The sequence below is a fragment of the Pleuronectes platessa genome, chromosome 10 (genome assembly GCF_947347685.1).
Source record: "Pleuronectes platessa chromosome 10, fPlePla1.1, whole genome shotgun sequence".
NCBI classification, from domain to species: Eukaryota; Metazoa; Chordata; class Actinopteri; order Pleuronectiformes; family Pleuronectidae; genus Pleuronectes; species Pleuronectes platessa.
Window position 1 is genome coordinate 10,578,249 of NC_070635.1, and position 18,561 is coordinate 10,596,809.

The 18,561-nt window shown below is 43.6% G+C and overlaps 2 protein-coding genes across 5 annotated transcripts in view; both read right to left on the reverse strand.

Moving 5' to 3' along the window:
- Positions 1-837: 837 nt before the first annotated feature.
- pklr (pyruvate kinase L/R) lies at positions 838-13,947 on the reverse strand. 4 transcript variants are annotated; one of them, XM_053433373.1, is made up of 12 exons: positions 13,860-13,947; positions 8,181-8,348; positions 7,700-7,791; positions 7,456-7,587; positions 6,347-6,533; positions 5,351-5,624; positions 4,469-4,619; positions 3,417-3,569; positions 3,124-3,290; positions 1,917-1,983; positions 1,256-1,370; positions 838-1,155 (listed from the first exon to the last, which is right to left on the reverse strand). In XM_053433373.1, the coding sequence occupies exons 2-12, from the start codon at positions 8,317-8,319 to the stop codon at positions 1,049-1,051; spliced, it is 1,584 nt and encodes a 527-aa protein (XP_053289348.1). In that variant the 5' UTR covers positions 8,320-8,348; positions 13,860-13,947; the 3' UTR covers positions 838-1,048. The 4 variants fall into 4 exon arrangements, with proteins under 4 accessions (XP_053289348.1, XP_053289349.1, XP_053289346.1 ...); XM_053433374.1 differs by having other exon boundaries at positions 8,181-8,345; positions 13,860-13,929; XM_053433371.1 differs by lacking the exon at positions 13,860-13,947 and adding an exon at positions 11,192-11,402 and having other exon boundaries at positions 8,181-8,345.
- A 273-nt stretch (positions 13,948-14,220) lies between these two features.
- Positions 14,221-18,561, reverse strand: part of LOC128449257 (cytochrome P450 11B, mitochondrial) — an 8,894-nt gene continuing 4,553 nt past the window's right edge. The window contains exons 6-12 of the mRNA XM_053432328.1: positions 17,594-17,808; positions 16,172-16,375; positions 15,855-16,036; positions 15,559-15,725; positions 15,201-15,279; positions 14,893-15,105; positions 14,221-14,331 (exon numbers count right to left, since the gene is read on the reverse strand). Coding sequence (XP_053288303.1) covers positions 14,221-14,331; positions 14,893-15,105; positions 15,201-15,279; positions 15,559-15,725; positions 15,855-16,036; positions 16,172-16,375; positions 17,594-17,808 — 1,171 coding nt within the window. The remainder of the gene's footprint in view (positions 14,332-14,892; positions 15,106-15,200; positions 15,280-15,558; positions 15,726-15,854; positions 16,037-16,171; positions 16,376-17,593; positions 17,809-18,561) is intronic.

The following is an 18,561-nucleotide window of genomic DNA, read 5'->3' on the forward strand; positions in this document are numbered from 1 at the left end:
GGTACGTAAAGAGTTGTAAATCAAAGATTATGTACAACTTCAACTGAGTATTTTTATTTCTAATTTAATGTACTATATCATCCGCATCTCAGAAGAAAATGGTGTATCTGATGTCTGTATTTCCTGGTTACTTTGCAGGTTAAGATTTTATATACTTATAAAATACAAATTAAGCTAGTATCATGAATCAGTTGACAATAGCATCCCTCTAATATAAAAATAAACATGCTGCGTCTGTAATAATTGTAATCTACAACCAGAGGACCCATTTGAAAGCACTGAGTCAACCACAAAGATATTTACAGTGGCCAACGTGCTCGGCCTACATGTAAAAGTGTCTATTAGTGGTGGAGAGGGGTTGAGATAAACTGCAGGAGGAGGAATCGTGGCACATTAGGGCTGAAAAGGAAACACCAGAGACGACGGACGGCTGCAGAAGAAAGGCAGGGACGTCACATGAAAGATCATCGAGACATATGAAAGCCCCGTCCAAGAGCAGATATAATTACTTCATATGAGGACAGTATTCAGACGTGGGCATCTAGGTCATCTCAGTGGACAAAAGGAGGTGCAGACCAGTGCCCGTCGTCTCTGGGTCTGTCCACACTGCTCATAAAAGCCAAAAGAATTGCACCGTCACAAAGATAAGCTCGGGACTATGGACAGAAATGAAAGCCTTATCTCCAAATACTATGAAGTCTACCAAAGGACTTCAACAAAGGCAAAGAGACAATATTCACTTTCACTTCAGCACCACTCTCATGAATAAAGGATATTGAAAGAAAAAAAGCCGGATAGCTCAATTAGTTAATTTAGGACATGAACAAGGTGTTGAAATGATGGTTCAAGCTTTATTTAGAGGGAGTCATTGCTTTTAAAACACACTATACACACATTCACCCTTCATGAGGTCAGTTTCCGTGGCAAATGTTTCCTTAAAAATACACTTTGGGTGAAGTGACAGTCATTTTTCTGTCTTGGTTTTCAATGGTGGTCTTACAGAGGCTCTAAGTCAGAGAAGTGAGAGAGTCCAGGCCCCGTCAGGTTGTTACTGGGCGCTGACGGCCCTCATGATGTTAGTGTGACCGGAGCCCGGGATCCAGCCCGTCACCACGATCACCATGTCGCCGGGTTTGAAGAAGCCTCTTGCTTTACCTGTGGAGGTGGGTAGAGAGAAACCGAGAGGTAGTGTGAGTAAGAGAGGATCACAAATGATCTAACACACACACACACACACACACACACACACACTGACCGATGTCCATGCCAAAGTTGACCCTGTCGTCTACGTCGTCGGCCCAGACAGGAGCAGGCAGCGGGTGGAAGAGGACGGGAAACACTCCTCTCAGCAACTGGGACTGTCGGGCCACCTGAAGAAATGATGGTCAGTGACATGCTTAAGGGAGGATTGATTGTATCCCCACAAAACTTGGTGGAAGGATGGGAGATGGGCCAAGAAAGAACCCATTAAAGATTGCGGCAGATCCAGGAATTATTAGAAAATCTATTTTGTTAACATTGCAAGATTTGGCGATTTAGTTTTTGGGGATATTTTCGGCAATTTCCTAGGGAGTAAAATATGAATTAGTATTACAGCCACAGTACAGAACACACTTTGGCATCAAGTATGTGGACATCACATTCATGACCTACTTTAAATAAGGCTCATGTTTTGAAACAACTGGTCCAGAACCAGCTCCATAAAACAGAAATACGCTCCAGTTAAGTATCTCTCATAAAACATTCTCTGTCAGCGAAGCCAATCTGTCACAATTCACAGCAACAGTCAGTGACAGTAAATAGTGACTATCACATATTCCTCTGCTTTGAAAAGTGTGATTAACAGTGTGGTCATGTTTCTGGCAGGACAAACACAGAGGGAGTTATGCTGTTCAGTCCAAAGGAGCAGACGGTACCTGAGGGCTTCTGGTGACGGCGATGATGGGACAGCGAGGTCTGTACCTGGACAGGAGGTGTGCCGATCTGCACAGACCAGGAGGAGAGAGGGATGAGGAGGGGAAAATAATTATCACCGCTGACACACGTGAGCAATGTTTCTATAGATGCTTGACACTCAGAATAATAGGGACAACTAATGTCACGTGCCAGAGTTTCCAGAATAGATTCAGTTTTTCTTAAGTCAATACCTGAAACAAACTCTGGAAAATGTCCAGAAAACTGGGTCAGAATACATTACAGATATTCTAGGTTTCTGAACTGTTCTCTCTGAGGGATGGTCACACTGAAACAGTTTTTTACTGAGGCTCCTATCGTCCATGTGCCGCTGATAAACTCTCTGTCAAGGTCACTCACTGGCCACAATGACAACGATTGAACTTGGTCGACGGATAAAAACATGGCAACATGTTACAGGCTGGATGGAAGTTTCTCCATTCATTAATGCATTTTTGATGTTTTACTCAGTTCTAAATCTTACTGTGACTCCTCACTATTCTCCTCCAGCATCAATTTGCAGACCCAAAGCACAAAGCGGCATGAGGAAGATATATTCACTTTTTTATTATTTGTAAACATAACTTTCCCACAACTTGAACCAAGTGTTTTAGTGTCTTAATCCTAACTTTATATAACCAAAATGTACTGTACCATACATTTAATTTGTAATTTATTGTCAGATTTACTGCTTTGTCCCATTGTCCAAAGATAATATTTATACCACTTTCATAAATATAAATCTACAGTCAGCATTAATTAATTAGCTTAATTTATATTAGTTAAGCACAAAGACTCAAATGACCCTCATGTAAAACCATGAATTGAATTTAACTAGTGAGCTTTAGAGGCAAAATTCATTAGTTTAGGATTGGAAAATTAGCCTCTTGGATGAGCAGAGAAATATATATCTACAATAATATTATATAATATAATTATATCTATAACTAAGTCCACTTTTCTTAGACGATATGACCTGCACTGCGGGGAATCATCACAGATCACATAGCAACGGACCTATGAGTAAACTACGTTAAGCTAAGCTATTGGTTCCAGGAACATATTTAATGCTCATACATGAGAGTTGTATCAGTGGAAAAAACATGTCAGTGAAGAGTTGTGAGGTCCTGACGCTCTTGCCTGGCGACACTATTGCTACACAATACACACCTGCCACTGATGGTCAGGACAATGATGGCCCCGGCATAGCATTTGAAGGAGGACTCCACAGCGCCGATGGCTGTGACCTCTGTGGGATCAGAAGAGAGCGGAGTGAGGCGACGCAGGTCCTCAAAGAGCTGCTGGTGGAAAATGGCTGCCTCCGCCTCCCTGCAGATCTGAGGGACAGAGTGTGAGGCCGGCGGGGGAGACAGAGGATGGAGAGAGAGTTATCAGAGGGCACAAAGTCAGATTTAACAGAATGGACGTCGTGCACAAACACACACACACACAGAAACACACACCGAGTGCATCATTGCGACTGCCTCCACAGGAAACAGTCCCTTGGCCGTCTCCCCAGATAACATTACACAGTCGGCTCCATCCAGTACGGCGTTGGCGACGTCACTGCCCTCTGCTCTGGTTGGCCGTGGGTGGGCCACCATGCTCTCCAGCATCTGCACGCACACAACCGCACACACAAACACCAAACACATTAGCTTCACGTTGGTCTCTTAACCACAACCAAAATGTCTCCATCAGGCACTCCAAAAGGATGTGAAATAAGCCACTTTGTATTTTATGACCCCATTTTTCTCGTTCTGAGATGAGAAAGTGACATGAGGCACACAGGCTTTGGGGAGAGAATGAGGATCAGGGCTAATGGCTTTGTGGATGGATGGACATCAGGGGAAGAGAAATGAGAGATCATCTAGATTGAGGCTGGCGAGTATGACTTGGCCAGATTATTATTGGAATTCCGGAGATTGTGAGTCAATAAGCAAGGCAGACGGATGGGAAAGGAGATAGCTCGCAGCACTGCCTGAGAGATGGCATTTTTTAAGTTGTCGAGAATCTGCATCTAATGCTGATTAGTGTGTGAGTGTGTGTGTGTGTGTGTGTGTGTGGGGGGGGGGGTATTTGTGGGCTCAGGTCTCTAGTAGCAAAACCTGCTATAACGCTGTCACTCTGAGTCAAGAGCTTTAGCATAAACAAGATATAGCACTGTGACTCAATATGGCTGCAGGAAAATGCATCCGGGTGTACGTGCATGTGCGTGTGTGTGTGTGTGTGTGCGTGCGTGTGTGTGTGTAAATAAAAAGAGAAGGGTAACAAAAGAGAGGAAACTCTTGTGTGTTTCCGTGTGTGTGTGTGTTTGAGGATGAATGTATAGGACAAGTGAGCGTGTGTCTGTGTGAGCACATTATGCAGGAGTGTAAGGTTAATGTGCGCCTTTTAGGTTTTAATGTTAGTTTACTCGAATTCTCTTGACATTTCATTCAAGAGAGCAAATCTGCATATCTTATCACGTCGGCCTCCCATTTCTTGCGTGGGTATGTGTGTGTGCGGCGCTGACCTGCGTGGCACAGATGACAGGCTTGCCGGCGGAGTTGCAGCGACCAATCATCATCTTCTGGGCAATGAAGACTTTCTCTGCCGGGATCTCGATCCCCAGGTCGCCCCTGGCAACCATGACGCCGTCGCTCTCAGCCAGGATCTCCTCGAAACTGATGGACAGATTAGGGGAGATGAGGTGATGGCGGATTGAGTGAAAAGAAAAAAGAAAGGGGAATTGAAAAAAGAGCAGAAACAGAGGAGTTAGCAGGGAGGAGGAAGCAGAGGTAGAGGAGGACAGAAACAATGACAGCACCTTGTTATCCAGGAAACATTCAAATTCAGGTCTCGACCTGCAGAGACCGGATTTTATCTCTGAATTCTACAAACAAAGAGGATTGTGATCTAAATCCAAAATATAGGGACGAAATCCACATCCAGCTGTGATGAGGATGCAAGATTAACAAGAAATACAGATGCGAGACATTTAAAAGAGGACATGTCTACACACATAATCATAAATAAGTGAGAATCATCCTAGAAACTGTCTCATTTAAATGAAAATCTATATTTACACATTGTCAGAGGCCGACGAGCAGCAGGAGAAAGACAGAGATGAATGATGGAGCTGAGAGAGCAGTAACATGAGTTGTGTCACGGGGTTATAACTCAGAGACAGCCACACAGTTTGCTCATCATAAATGTGTAACATCCAGAGTTGACATATGCACATCCATCACTGACAGCAGGCCGACTGCAGCAGGGGCAGATCGCCGTCAGCGCTGGATTTATAAGTCCTGTCACAGCCTCATTAGAAAATATTCTCTGCCTTCAGCAACTGTATCACTCAAAATAAACTGCGCCTAAATGGTGTTAAATAAGAACCGTTATTTACGTGACTCACTTCTGGACGCCCTGCCGGCTCTCAACCTTGCTGATCACTTTGATCTCTCGACCATGCGCCCCAAGAACCTGCCGCACATCCTTGACGTCCTGGGCCGAGCGGATGAAGCTGGCAAACACCATGTCCACGCCCTGGGACACCCCGAACCTCAGGTCGGCCCTGTCCCGCTCGCTGACCGCCTGCAGGCCAATCAGGTCGCAGCCGGGGAGGTTGACGCCTTTGCGACTGCTGAGCAGACCGCTAGCCTCCACCACCGTGTCCACCCAGTCAGGTCCTGCAAACATGGACCAGTCAAGAAAATAAAGGTCACTTAAAACAACCCTTAGAGATTGGAATCCATCATGTTGTATATATAAAAAACAAGCTAAAATGGTCATAATTAAGAATCCAATATCAAGTAAGACCCTGAACTGAGGACAAAGAAAAGCCATTTCTCTGGAAAGTGCGTCAGCTGACTGAACTCTAGGTTACACTTAAAAAATCGAATTAATTAGAGAATCGTTTCATCTCGCAGGACATAATGCAGAGGGTTGGACGACTGCAAGGGAACCATGAATGAGTTATCCAGCTATGCAAGGTTTCCTCTAATGAGAAAGATTTCCTTCACAATGAAAGACTGATCATTATGTGCATTGAAAAGCAGGACTTCATATAGATAACAAGGCGAAGAGAATGAATAGTAGCATAGGATAATGGAGGACAGAGATGGAGAACAGGAGAGTTAATGTGTGTGTATGCAGCTGCACTATGTACATGTATGTACTGTGTTTGTGTGTGCACATGTTCGTTTACATGTGTGTATTGTTTGTACATAAATGTGTGCAGGTATTTGTCAGAGACTGTAAAGATGAGACTACATAGAGACGGATGAAGTATATCGAGTTCCTCCCACTATCGAGAAAGAAAATAAATTATAAAACAAAGAAAATAAAAGGTAAAAACAGTTTTGTAAGGAGGTGATGTTAGAACACAGATATGAGATTTGAGCTTCTTCACCTATTTCTGTGACTTTGAGTCCGATGAGGCCGTCGTCAATGTAAATGGTTGCTCCCTGCTTGACGACCTTGGGGAGGCTGGGATAGTCCACCCAGATGATCTTTCCATCTGTTTTGTCTTTGTCACTCTCTGCCGTCACCACACGAACAGTGCTTCCCTTCTGCAGCACCACCTCCTCCTCCACTTTCTGTTCAAACACACACACACAGAACAAACACACAATGGAGAGAAAAGAAAGAAAAAACATTAGTGACTCTCTCTTATTGATGCATCTTTAAAGGAAGGGTCCCTCATGGGGCAACATTTGAAGTAGAACATTAAATAGTATTTTCAATGCAACACACTGGTCTTCACAAACCTGTAGAGGCTGTTTTTCATGAGTGCCTCACCACAAAGAAATGGAAATGGTTGTGCAAGTTCAGGGTTTCTTTAAAGAATCCTACCAACATGTCAGCATTGCAGTATGGAAACCTTCCAACGACTTCAACAAGCTGGTGAGTTTGTGGCTGAATAGTTCCAGTAATCCGTACCAGGTATTTTCTGTGACAGTGACGATGAGTTTTTGCTCTTTGACGTGAAAACGAACATTATTGCCTCGTGTCAAATATGTGATAGTGCTTGGATTTAAAGTGACTGATGACTGTGCGCTTGTTTTTTTATATTATAAATTTAGTCGAAATGTCACCTGCTAAGGCATGAAGGAAGTATCATGACACATCAGGGTTTGTGATGCGTGACAGACAAATTACCTTCTACTTTTTTTTAAGATACATTTTAAAAGATTAATGTGACATTCTCAGCTTATGATTGATTATGTATGAGCTACTGATGAGACTTAAAGCAGAGATGTAGAAAAGCCAGAGTCGGTGAGCAGCTCACACGTCAAGCTTAACGAGACATTCAGCGGTTTCCAACAGCTTGGAGTTATTTGTTGAGCAGGCGACGTGCAACAGCAGCACGGCCCGGGAGAGAAAACAAGCTGATGCCAAGAATTTCCAGTTCAGACAAAAAAAATTGGTATAAAGGATTGTGTAAATATGGTGCAGCTCTTCCACGTCACTGCTTGATTCGTCTCAGACTGTTTGACGGATGAAGCAGGACGCACTCACCCCGTTCACTAAACCAGTGCGGATCTCTGGACCCTTCGTATCCAAGGCGATGGCGACCGGCCGGTAGTACAAGGGGTCAGAGGTCACCGTCTCCACCGCCTCTCTGATGTTTTTGATGGTTCCACCGTGGTACTGAGAGACAGAAGGAGGGAGACACACAAAGGATCGTGACGTGAATTAACCAAGGAATAAATGCGTGTGTGTGTGTCTGTTTTGTGACAATGGGCACATCTGAAGGACGTACTTCATGTGATCCATGAGAGAAATTCAGACGAGCGATGTTCATCCCTGCTTTGACCATCTCCTGCAGTTTTTCGACTGATCGTGACGCAGGACCTGAAATGAAGAGGAGGAAGGAGAGGAAGGGGATTTTACGTTTTTACCATTTCTTCATATTTCCCTGATATTTCATGAGCCAAGAAACTAATAAGCAGATTAATCAATGAACACATTGATTGTTAGTGAATGAAAGCTTCTCTCTAGAGAACAGCTGCTCTGGGGATATAAGAAGCTGTTTGTTTGTTTGCTTCTTCTTCTTTTCTCTATTTTTAGGCAGTAGAAAAGCAGATAGAGCTCAGGAGTCACCCCACAGACAAGAACCAGACCCAGCCAACACACGAGGCCCTCTCACACACAGGAGCAGGCAGACTGGTGACGTACAACAGTTGCCAGTAAAACCAACTTGAGACTGGGACTTGCCGTCTGCAGCTGCTCGTCACACTCACCGATAGTGCAGACGATGCTGGTGTTGCGCGCTGTGATTGGCTCCTGGTCGATGTCCAGCAGACAGAGATGCTCCAGGAAGGTGTCAGCCATGCTGGCGTCCAGCTTCTGGCGCTGGATGAAAGAGTCCGGCAGTGTCATCGCCTCTGAGTAGCGCCTGATGAGAGCTGCTGTGACAGAGAAAGGTTGTCAGCAGAGCGGAGATGCCCGGGGGGAACGGCCAGCTCCACCTGTGAGCACGCATGAGCTAAACACCTCACACACAAATACAAGTGTCATTCATTTAGGGGCTAATGATGAAGATGGAGAACAACACCTCCATGTGTTAGGCAGGAAGAGCAAAGATAAATAAATAAATATATAGCAGGTAACAGCAACACTGTATCTAAAGTCAGAGGGTGAGCACACAAGACTAGAAACGTGTACAGCTTGTCAGAAGTAATAATATTATATTTGCACACAAAGACAAAAACACAAAATATTGACGTGAACTAACTACAATGTAGATGCCTCATTAAAATGTGTAATCAGACAAAATCTGAAAAAACACTGTTTAAAAAATCGTACATGTAATAAAACTGTATTTAAGAAAAATAGACAGGAAGCCTGACATTAATGCCACATGCGGTTTTATACTCATATTTGAAGGTAATCAAAATACATGATCTCCACGCCTGCAGTCTAGTAATATAATGTAGAGTAAAAACTGAAATGATTCAGACACGATTCAGCTTCACACACGGTTTCATGAAACACGCTCTCCGTCTGAATGAATCAAGGAAACAGAGACATCTTGTATTCTCAGAGGGGAAGATCTGACTGGGTTGTGTTGTTGTGTGTGTGTGTGTGTGTGTGTGTGTGTGTGTGTGTGTGTGTGTGTGTGTGTGTGTGTGTGTGTGTGCAGGAGCTATGTGTTCTTTTCCATCCTGAAAGAGTCTCTGTGAGCAAATGACAAGTATACAGGAGCCTTCCAAATAAATAGACTGAGAAGAGTTTTCATGTGACAGCAACCTGTTAAACACTGAAGCAGCATCTCCCTCCATTTCCTAATGAGCATCGTCCCCTTCCTAGTATGTCCCCTATTTGTCTCGGCCAATGTCTGTCTGACGCCAGCTGTATTAAGACCCAGTCCTCTGCGACTCACTCAATTCATTCACTGTATCCACGTGCTACAAACCGTACAGCCAATAAGAAATCCAGTTCTGCGTATTTTCCTAGTGTTTGAGTTCTACCTGGTAATTTAATTGTTCTCTGTCTGCCTCAAATCCCTGCTGCTTGTACCTCAGTTTTTCCTTGTCCGCCTCCTGGACTCAGAATTCGAGCCTCAGCTTCCACACGCCATCAGGCTGTTTAAGATGCAAATTTCCACATTGTGAGACAAATAAACAACCATCTTATCTCATCTTATGTTAACAAACCTGGCATTTGTTCACCTCTTCAAATAACACCAGCTTGAAATGCCTTTCACTACTTTACATTCCATACTCATTACACACATCATTACATCACTGTAACAACTCCACGATCACCCTTTCTGCTTAAATGTCACCGACCAGGTGTCTCTCGAGCAGAGCATTGTGGTACCTGCCTGAGTCCTTTGAGGCAGCACAATGGCATCCATTTAAAAATATGTCACCGTCAGTCTAGCCTGCAATTTCTGCCACCACAGGGGGGGAGAGAGTGAAGACCAGAGAGGGGAGCCTGACATACAAAGGTTGATGCTAACAGCACACGGGAGCCAAGAGGTGAGGACAAAGAAGGGAGAGAGGAAGGGAGGAAGGAAGACAGAATCTGTCAAGGGAGGTTTCTGTCAATCAGCTATTTGTGACCTTGTTTCTTGTTTACTTAATGGCTGGTGTCAGGTTTTAAATTTGTCGACCTCCCGCCTGTTCCACAACTCTCTGCAGACGAAACCTGAGGAGCATATACCTGGTGAAACTGTGACTGGGGATTTTGCAGGATAACTGGAACACGCACAGCTCTTCAATCCTGTAGATTTAATATCTGTCAGTATTTTTCTCCCTCGTTCTCTTTGTGTCTTTCTCTCTCTCTCTCTACACCTCCCTGTGACCCAGTTCTGCCGCTCTGCTGCACACATCATTACGTGTCCCACTGAGATCCTCCTCTGACACATCCCAGGGTGCATGCATGAAAACACAGACACACACACACACACACACACACACAGGTACCCGTCTTCCTTTCCTGGAAGGCAGATAAATAAAGCAGACTCTAGGTCAAAGACACAGATGTTGCAAAATAACCGCCTATGCACGGCATATACGACTGATAAGAAAGGTCAGCCAGGTGATGTGTGTGGCCAAAATATATGCCAGGAATAAACTGACTGCAGTCGGTCACATCCCTACATGAAGAGAGGTCAGTGGATCTAACCATTCGATCAATGAACCCAAAGGTAAGAGGGCAGACTCTTGTTAAACTGCAAGTTTAAAAGAATGAGACAAATGACACAGCGGAGCAGTATCTGATCCTCGTGAAGATCAACTATTCGTGATGGAATCAATTTTTAATTATTTTTGCTGAGTCACTGCTACTGGAAAATGTTTTTTGATCGATGTATCGTCCGGCCACAAGTAGGTGATGTGCTTATATGTGATTTGAGCTTTTCAAAGATATACTGGCGTCGGCGTTTGTGGGTATAAAACGTTTTATTTCTGATTGTAAACAATGCAGAAAGAAATTTGCATTTATGTGGACATTTTACTTTCTTATTTTACATTCTACATATGTGGTTGTATTTGTGTTTTCTTTTATTCATAACTATTTATAATAAAGTTTAGGATTTGACGGTAAAATATCAAACCTTACTACTTCATTTGATAACGACATAGGAACCAACTGCCACAAAGCTCAGTTCAAATGAATATAAAATTAAGTAAATAAAGGATTCTTAACAATGCTATGCTTATAAATTAAGTAATTTTTTTGTTAATTCATACAATTTTTTGTAACTCTGCACCCCTTAATACAAAAATGTCCTTGGTCCACTTACCCATGTTGAGTTAACCTTCAATGATCCAAATCCACTTCCCAGCTCCTCCTCTATCACTTTGTTTTAGGATGTCTTGGATATTTGTACTCTTTAATTCTCCTCCTGTGTCTTTATCCTTTCCTGTGCTCAGGTTTTGCACTTGTCATCCTCTGGTGTCACAAGTCTACTTCAGCCTCTTTCACTCATTTCCACCCTCTGACCCGTCGGCTGCCCCCCCCCCCCCCCCCCCCCCCGGCTCCTCCCACTCGCACCTCATGGAGCGACGCCACTGCTTGCAACAGACCGGTGATTATGCTGAGTTGGTGTAGTTTGGGCCTAACTGGGAGAGAGGGATGCTAAAAATGGAAAAACTTTATGTCAATAGACTCGTTGACCAAGAGCTATCAGGGTGTGGGCCACTACAGTACAAAGTGACACGGGCCTTTGTTGCAGATTATGTAATTTTAATCGTAATCCTATCAACTGAACTTTGAAAAGACGTGTATTACTTTTTTCTTATTATATATTTCTCTTCAATTATTGTATTTGTTGTTTTAATAAAGATAACAATATAATATAATAACACTGTTATGAAACTGAATATCTTCTGGTTTGGTAATGTTGGTTGAACAAATGTTATTTATTTATTTTAATATCTTAAAAACTGATGGATAAAATGGTTTATTAAATATTGATTATAGTTACAGATGAAACAGTAAATCCTTTAAAGATTGACGTATGAGGTAATGTTACTTTTCTTGGTTAGATTAAATATTATTCTATGGTGGTGGGGGGGGAGCCGTTTTCCTTTTAGGGACCATTTAAATTTTCATAACATCTTTCTAGGGCCATACTAAATTATTGAAGGACACATTTATCTAACTACCCTCCTGATGTTATGGCTCAAAATGAGGCGCCTGATGTCAGATGGTAGAGATAATGATGCTCAATCAGTCTTTGTGAATAATCTTTGCAAATACAAACGTTAAGTCAAGAACTGCTCTTGTAGGTAGAGGTTTCAAACAGAGATTGAAACTTCAGAGCAGTTCTCGTGCGAGTGGGAAAATCCTCAAGACCCAGATGTGCAGTCTGAGCTCGAGCAGGGGATCGTTGAACTGAAGCTTTGGGCTTGTCGTTGCTTTGCAGTTCAATGATCTCATGTCTTATACGTTGTCAGGAACATCAGCTTGTTCCACATTTATCAGTTTAAAAATATGTTAATTTTTTTGTTTAATTTTTATCTTCTTACTTTTCAAACAGCATATTTTCTGTGCCGGCATGGTCAAGCATTGCTGCATCTTATAGGGCCTCCATCGAAGGAGGGCAAACCCCTCACAGATCTTTGCTCGTCTGAGGACGTCAGACCGAGATCAGACCAGTAGTAACAGTAAGATAAATCCAGAGGTTACACTAATCAGATCTTCGTCCTTTTCTTTCTCTATATCGATCTACTGTGAACTGTAATTTACCAGTGTGTTAGTCACTGCAGTTGCTCGATATAGTTTGTGTGTTTGAGTTGTCTTGATCCTTTTAAAAAAAAAAATCTTGATCACATAAAACTGCATGTTTTTTTATGTCGTAGCAGGTTCAGCTTCTTAGCTATCAGCTCACTCGCTACGAAAGTCGCCTCATAACAACATCTCTGTCGGAGTGTGGTCTTGTGAGCGCTGCTTGTTGGGCACATACGCTGAGGAGTCTTAAGTTTACCCAGGAACATGCATTTTTTTAATTGTCACGAATTTCCACGTTCTGCACATTTTTTTCATCAAATCTGTCTGCTAGGCTTTATAATATTTTATTTTCTATGACCTTATTTTCCTTTTTAATTGTTTTATATATTTTTTCTTATTGCTCATCCTGTATTGTGTCTTATTCTATTGCTTTATTAACAGTATTATTAAGCACCTTCTATTGCTACTTTACACGAAAAGGCCTGATTAGATTTGATTTCTTGAGTAAGACAAGTGTATTAATGATAATGATCAAACTAGACTTTGTCAGATGAGGCCACACACAGAGATGATGTGTCCTTCACTCACTGACACAGGTTACTCAGTTCCTGGGTCCAGGTCTGCAGGGCTGTACCCTGGAGAGTTGTATCTATGCACAGTCATGCACGAACCCGGCCTGACAGGGGGTGTAAATCTTTAGCCACAGGACAAACAGACCTTTGCTCCTGAGTTGACTTGAGAAAATCGACCCTCCAGCCCTCTGCCCTGTAAACCAGGCATCACGTATGATATAATAGAATTGACTTGATACCAGACTGGAGTAAAGGTCGGTTTTACGCATGGAGGCCAAAGTGCAATGTCATGATATTCAGCTTTAATGTGCAACACTTCAAATAGCCAACTAAAATATGAAATTACAGCATTAACTAAATGTAGTTGAAGATTAAAAAAACAGTACTAGTATAGAACGTTCTCCCACTGTATTGAGCAGATCCATTCTAGTGTGTAAGTGCTGCAGTTTGTCTAAAATACTTTTACCTCAGAACAGCCGCAAACAACAGTGATCAATACCTGAGAGAGCGACAGAAATAAACAGGAAGCAGAAACAGCAGGAGAGATTGAAAAAAACAGCAAAAGACAATAATCGTGTCGGCACGATGTCGATTGTATTAATGGGTTCACGCAGAACAGATAGATAAAGTCGTAAAGTTCAGATGTTTAGAGAGGAAATGACCAACCTGTTGAAATGTGAGGTGCGTCAGGAGAGACTGGTGAGGAGAGACCCAGTCAACACATGGAAATGAACGGATTGGTGGTAGTTGTAGCGCCATCTAAAGGATGGCAGTGGTAATGCTGCCTTTTTGTGTGAGCAAAGGCTTATAAGCCACAATGAAAACAACAGGAGGTGGAATTGGTTCTTTATTCGTCAGCAAGATGAAACATGAACTGAATATGAAGCTCAGAACCTTCACTGGTCCCAGTATGCTGCATTATGATCAACACAGGCTAATTTATGCGTTTCACCGTGTAGAGAAATGATGAGACTATCGCTCTGTTATTGTGTGTGCTCGTGTGTGTGTGTGTGTGTCTGTGTTTGTGTCAGAGCTTGCTGAAAGTGATCCTTGGTGGGGTCTCTGGCTGGAGGATGAGGGTGTATGTGGTTTTGATGTCTTCTGAGGATGACACGCCGATGTGGAAGCTCAGCAGGATCTAGATAGCGAGAGAGAGAGAGAGTGTGTGTGTGTGTGTGTGTGTGTGTGTGTGTGTGTGTGAAATGAGGTGAGGATATGATAGAGGTGATGGAAGCATGGAGACAGAAGGGAAGAGAAGAAGTATGTTAAGTCATGGATTTAATGTAGGTACATGTATTATTTATCCAGAAAAAAAAATGATTGGTAAAAGGTCAAAATATATAATTCTAAAAAAGCTGAACTTTATTCTTCACTCCTCTCCCATTGTGTGTCCTGTTTAAATAAGAAGTGTGAAACAACCAGTACCACATGATGAAAAGAAGCCTGAGTACTTCCTCCACCACTTCTCAGCAGAGCAACCTGTGTCTCTTCTGCTGCACAGAGGATTTGAGAAGCTTAACCTGTGTCTGCTAAGGTTAAGCTTATCAAATCTCCTTTCTATTCACTTATAACTCAACACAAGCCTTTCCATCTCTTTCCATTCTTATTGCATCATATCCTTTCTCTCTGATCCCATCCTCCTCCTCCTCCTCCTCCTCCTTCTCCCTCTTTCCTCCTTCTCTTGTTTGCTGCTACTCACATGCATGATCAGGAGCTGCATCTCGTTCTCAGCAATCCTCCTCCCGACACACTGTCTGGCACCGAACCCAAACGCCAGGGAGCGGAACCCTGACCCTTCTGCTCTCTGTCCCTCCTCTCTGCTGTTGCTCCACCTGCCGGGCTGGAAGCTTTGTGGATTCTCAAACACCTCCGTGCTCCTTCCCAGAGGATAAAGACAGGCGTGGACCATGGTCTGAGGGGGACAGTTGTCAAAAGACCGGGTAAGTCAGCTCTGAATATATATGAAGATCTGACTCCATGTGGAGGAGCCACTGTCTGATCACTCACCCCAGCAGGTATGTGGTAATTCTGAAGAACAATATCTTTGATTGGCATCCGCTGCACTGTGATTCCCACTGGATATAACCTGGCACAAACCAAAATGACAACAAACACACACACACACACACACACACACACACACACACGCACAATGTGAATTTGCACTAAAATACACTATAAGCTAAATCCTGCATTATCAGGTCATTTTGTTGCCTTGGTCAACTGTTACTGTCTTCCCATGACAATGCAGTGATGTGGGAGCTGGTGTATGTAGATGGTTAACAGTAAGAACAGTAAGACGATTCCCAGGGGTCCACAAACTGGTACCACCGGCCTTATGCAGACAGTTTTTGGTTCCTTGTACCTGAGAATCTCCTTGATTGTGCCCTTCAGCAGTGGCGCCCCCTGCAGGGCTTTCTGAGGGTCCCCACCAGCCTCAGCCCATGATGTTCTCACCTGCTGCCTCACACTCTCCTGCACCTCTGGGTTACGGCCAAGCTCAAACAGAGTAAACTGCAGGGGCACCGCTGTCTGCAGAGAAGGTGGACGATGGGATGAGAGGTGACACAGAATCAGTTGGGGTGTGGAGAGCAATCAGGCACACACTTTGACACACACGCACACACTCACACACGCAAACACACACACACACACACACACCGTGTCAACCCCTCCAGCCATCAGCTCAGTGATGTTGGCTTTGATGAGGTCCAAAGATAGCTGCCCTTTCTCCATGAGCTGGCTCAGAACCCCGGTGTACTGGCCTCCAGCTGCCCCAGCTTCAGCCCCTCGACCCTGGGAGGAGGACATGCGCTGGTACACCCGCTGGATCCTGGCTTCCGCTGGAAGGGGACAGGATTACAGTCATGCCAGATGAGAGTAATGAAGCAGAAATATATTGATTGAAGAGCATTCGATCATCCAGAAATGGCTCATTATTCCTCCATTAAGAGTCCAACCAATGTAGCTCTCTGTACCATGACTGAAGATGTGGTCCCATGCAGTGGCGTGCTGGGTCCACTGGGGAGCGCCAATGCGGAGCAGGAGGCGATGGGGCAGGTACAGGAGAGGAGGGGTGGTCGCCAGCATTTGCTCCACGGCCCAGATGAACTTTTGAGACTCCAGGGAGGGCGATGAGGAGAAGAGGCCGATACGCTCGCCATACAGCACATGGCAACTTGCTGGACGGAGGGAGGGAAAGAGGGAGGGGGAGTATAGGTGAGAGATAAATGAAAAACATTCAGAAAATGTATCAGATCACAATTAATCTGAGACACTGTTAACGAAAATGTTGTATTATCATGGAAATGAATAAAGGCTTTACAAGAAAATTGATTATAAAACCTAGAGATTTATACATTTTCTTGCTGTAAATTCAAACTATCACAGATGGGCTGATCTATTCATGATTTGGAGTTTATGAGCAGAAAATAAATTCAAAAATGTATTTCTTTGAGAGGTTAAGGTAAAAAAAATTCTCCCCCAGCAAGAAAACATTCTGTATTTTTTCGATTCCAGCCCCACACACGGAGACAGTTTTGGTTTTCCAAGTACTTGCACTGTCTCAGAGGAAACCCAACACCTAATAGACACCTAACTACACATTACTGACTGTTATTGAGTTTCTCTTCGGCCTGTCCCTACCCAGGCTCAGCACCTGGCTCCGTGTGCTCTGGTCCATTAAGTCCAGACCAGCATAACTCAAAGTCATCAGCCCTCCCCCTCTTCGACCCAGCGAACGCACAGATGTACACAAGTGTGAGTCACCCAGGCCTTCACACTTGTGAATGTGGCACGTTGCAGATAGGCACATGAAAGGAGCAGACCTGGTGAAAGAAGGCCGCCGGCTTTGATCGTCTTTTTTGGTGTTTCTATTTTTAAAGGTGTTCTCCTTGACCCTCTAAATCTGCATTTTGTTAACAACAGATACACCTCAGGTTAGAGGGAGTTTTGCTTCTCCCTGTCGAGGTGAGTATATTTTTTTTAATGAAGCCAGACAGAGCAGAGGCGATGGGACATTAGCAGGCAAAGAATCAAAAAGAATTTTAAAATGTGATGTTCCTGCAGATTGTTTAATCATGTGTCTGACGTGAGAAGGTGACACAGCCTGCGTCAGCATTCGTGACTCAACCCGAAGAGCTGAATGGAAGCTCGTCAAAAGACGGAGGTGACATTAATCCATCTCCTCCCCTCCCCTCGCCTGGGACACCAAGGTCACTCATTGGTGGATTGAGAGGAGATCAGACACCCATCCTTTAAAACTGTTTTACACCGAACAACGTGACAGAAAAATGTTGTGCAGGGCATCAGGGTGAATTACTGCAGGAGCAGAGCAATCACACATGAAATGTACATCAAGAAACCCAGGTCCCAAATCACTGGGGATGATGACCTCCAACCTTCCAGTGCGAAGCGGAAGAGATCAGGGCTCGGATCAATGGTCAGGCTGCGTTTCCCCTTCTTTCCTCTCCCCTCCCTCTCCACTCTCGCCTGCAGCATCCGGCTGAAATCGCTCGCCACCTCGTCAAGGAGAGGGAGGAACCTCTTCACGGCCGAGCTCATCATCACCTCCTTGTTGAGCAGGAGACGGTCAGCTCTCCACTCCTCGCCATTCCTGTGGCGAGAAGAAATCACAGCGATGCGTTAAAATTTACCCATTTCAATCAGTGCAGAGCAAAGAGTGTCTAGAAGGAAAAAAGGGAACATGTGTATCAAGCAGATGTTCTGCTTCTTCACTGAAAGTACAGATGTTGTGTCAAAGTCTGTTTTCTTGTGTGTTTGTGTTTAACAAAACCCAAAAGGCAACAAGTCTCTAATGTGATTATTAACCTCAACTTTAACCTCTAACATTTGTCCTCTGGGTTGGCCAATAATGACCTGACCTAAAATCATAGACAGATTATGATCAGGGCCCCTGAGCATAGACATGTAAAGCAGCTCTTGTGCTTTAGGAAGCAGGAAGGCTCCTCAGATACTTTGGTTCTTCTCTTTCTGATCCATGTTCTGTTATGGTCTTATAATTATATTTATTTTTATCATTATTACTCCTATTTAGCTCACTAGAATTTTACTGATAATAATATATATTTTTGTCTTCTTAAATTGATTTTATTGTTGTCTTTTCTGTGGATTGCTTTGTTATGCATTCGTCTCTAAATCTGAATGTTTTTAACTCAATATGTTTGGTCAATCACAGATAAATAACTTTTGATTGATCTGTTTGAAACAGGGTATTTCAATAAAGTTTGATTGATTGATTGATCTTAACCTTTCTTAAATAGAAGCTACACACAGACAGAAACACGACCACAGACAACACAGGTGCATTGTGTCTGTGCTCCGGTAGTTTCAGCTCTGATTCTCTCTT

Bases quoted from the DNA above. Each gene is read 5' to 3' on its own strand.
- pklr (XM_053433370.1), bottom strand. The intron at 6,534-7,455 runs GTGAGTGCGTCC...GTGTTTGAACAG, and splicing joins GCACTGGTTTAGTGAACGGG to AAAGTGGAGGAGGAGGTGGT. The intron at 5,625-6,346 runs GTGAAGAAGCTC...CCATGTTTGCAG, and splicing joins ACTCAAAGTCACAGAAATAG to GACCTGACTGGGTGGACACG.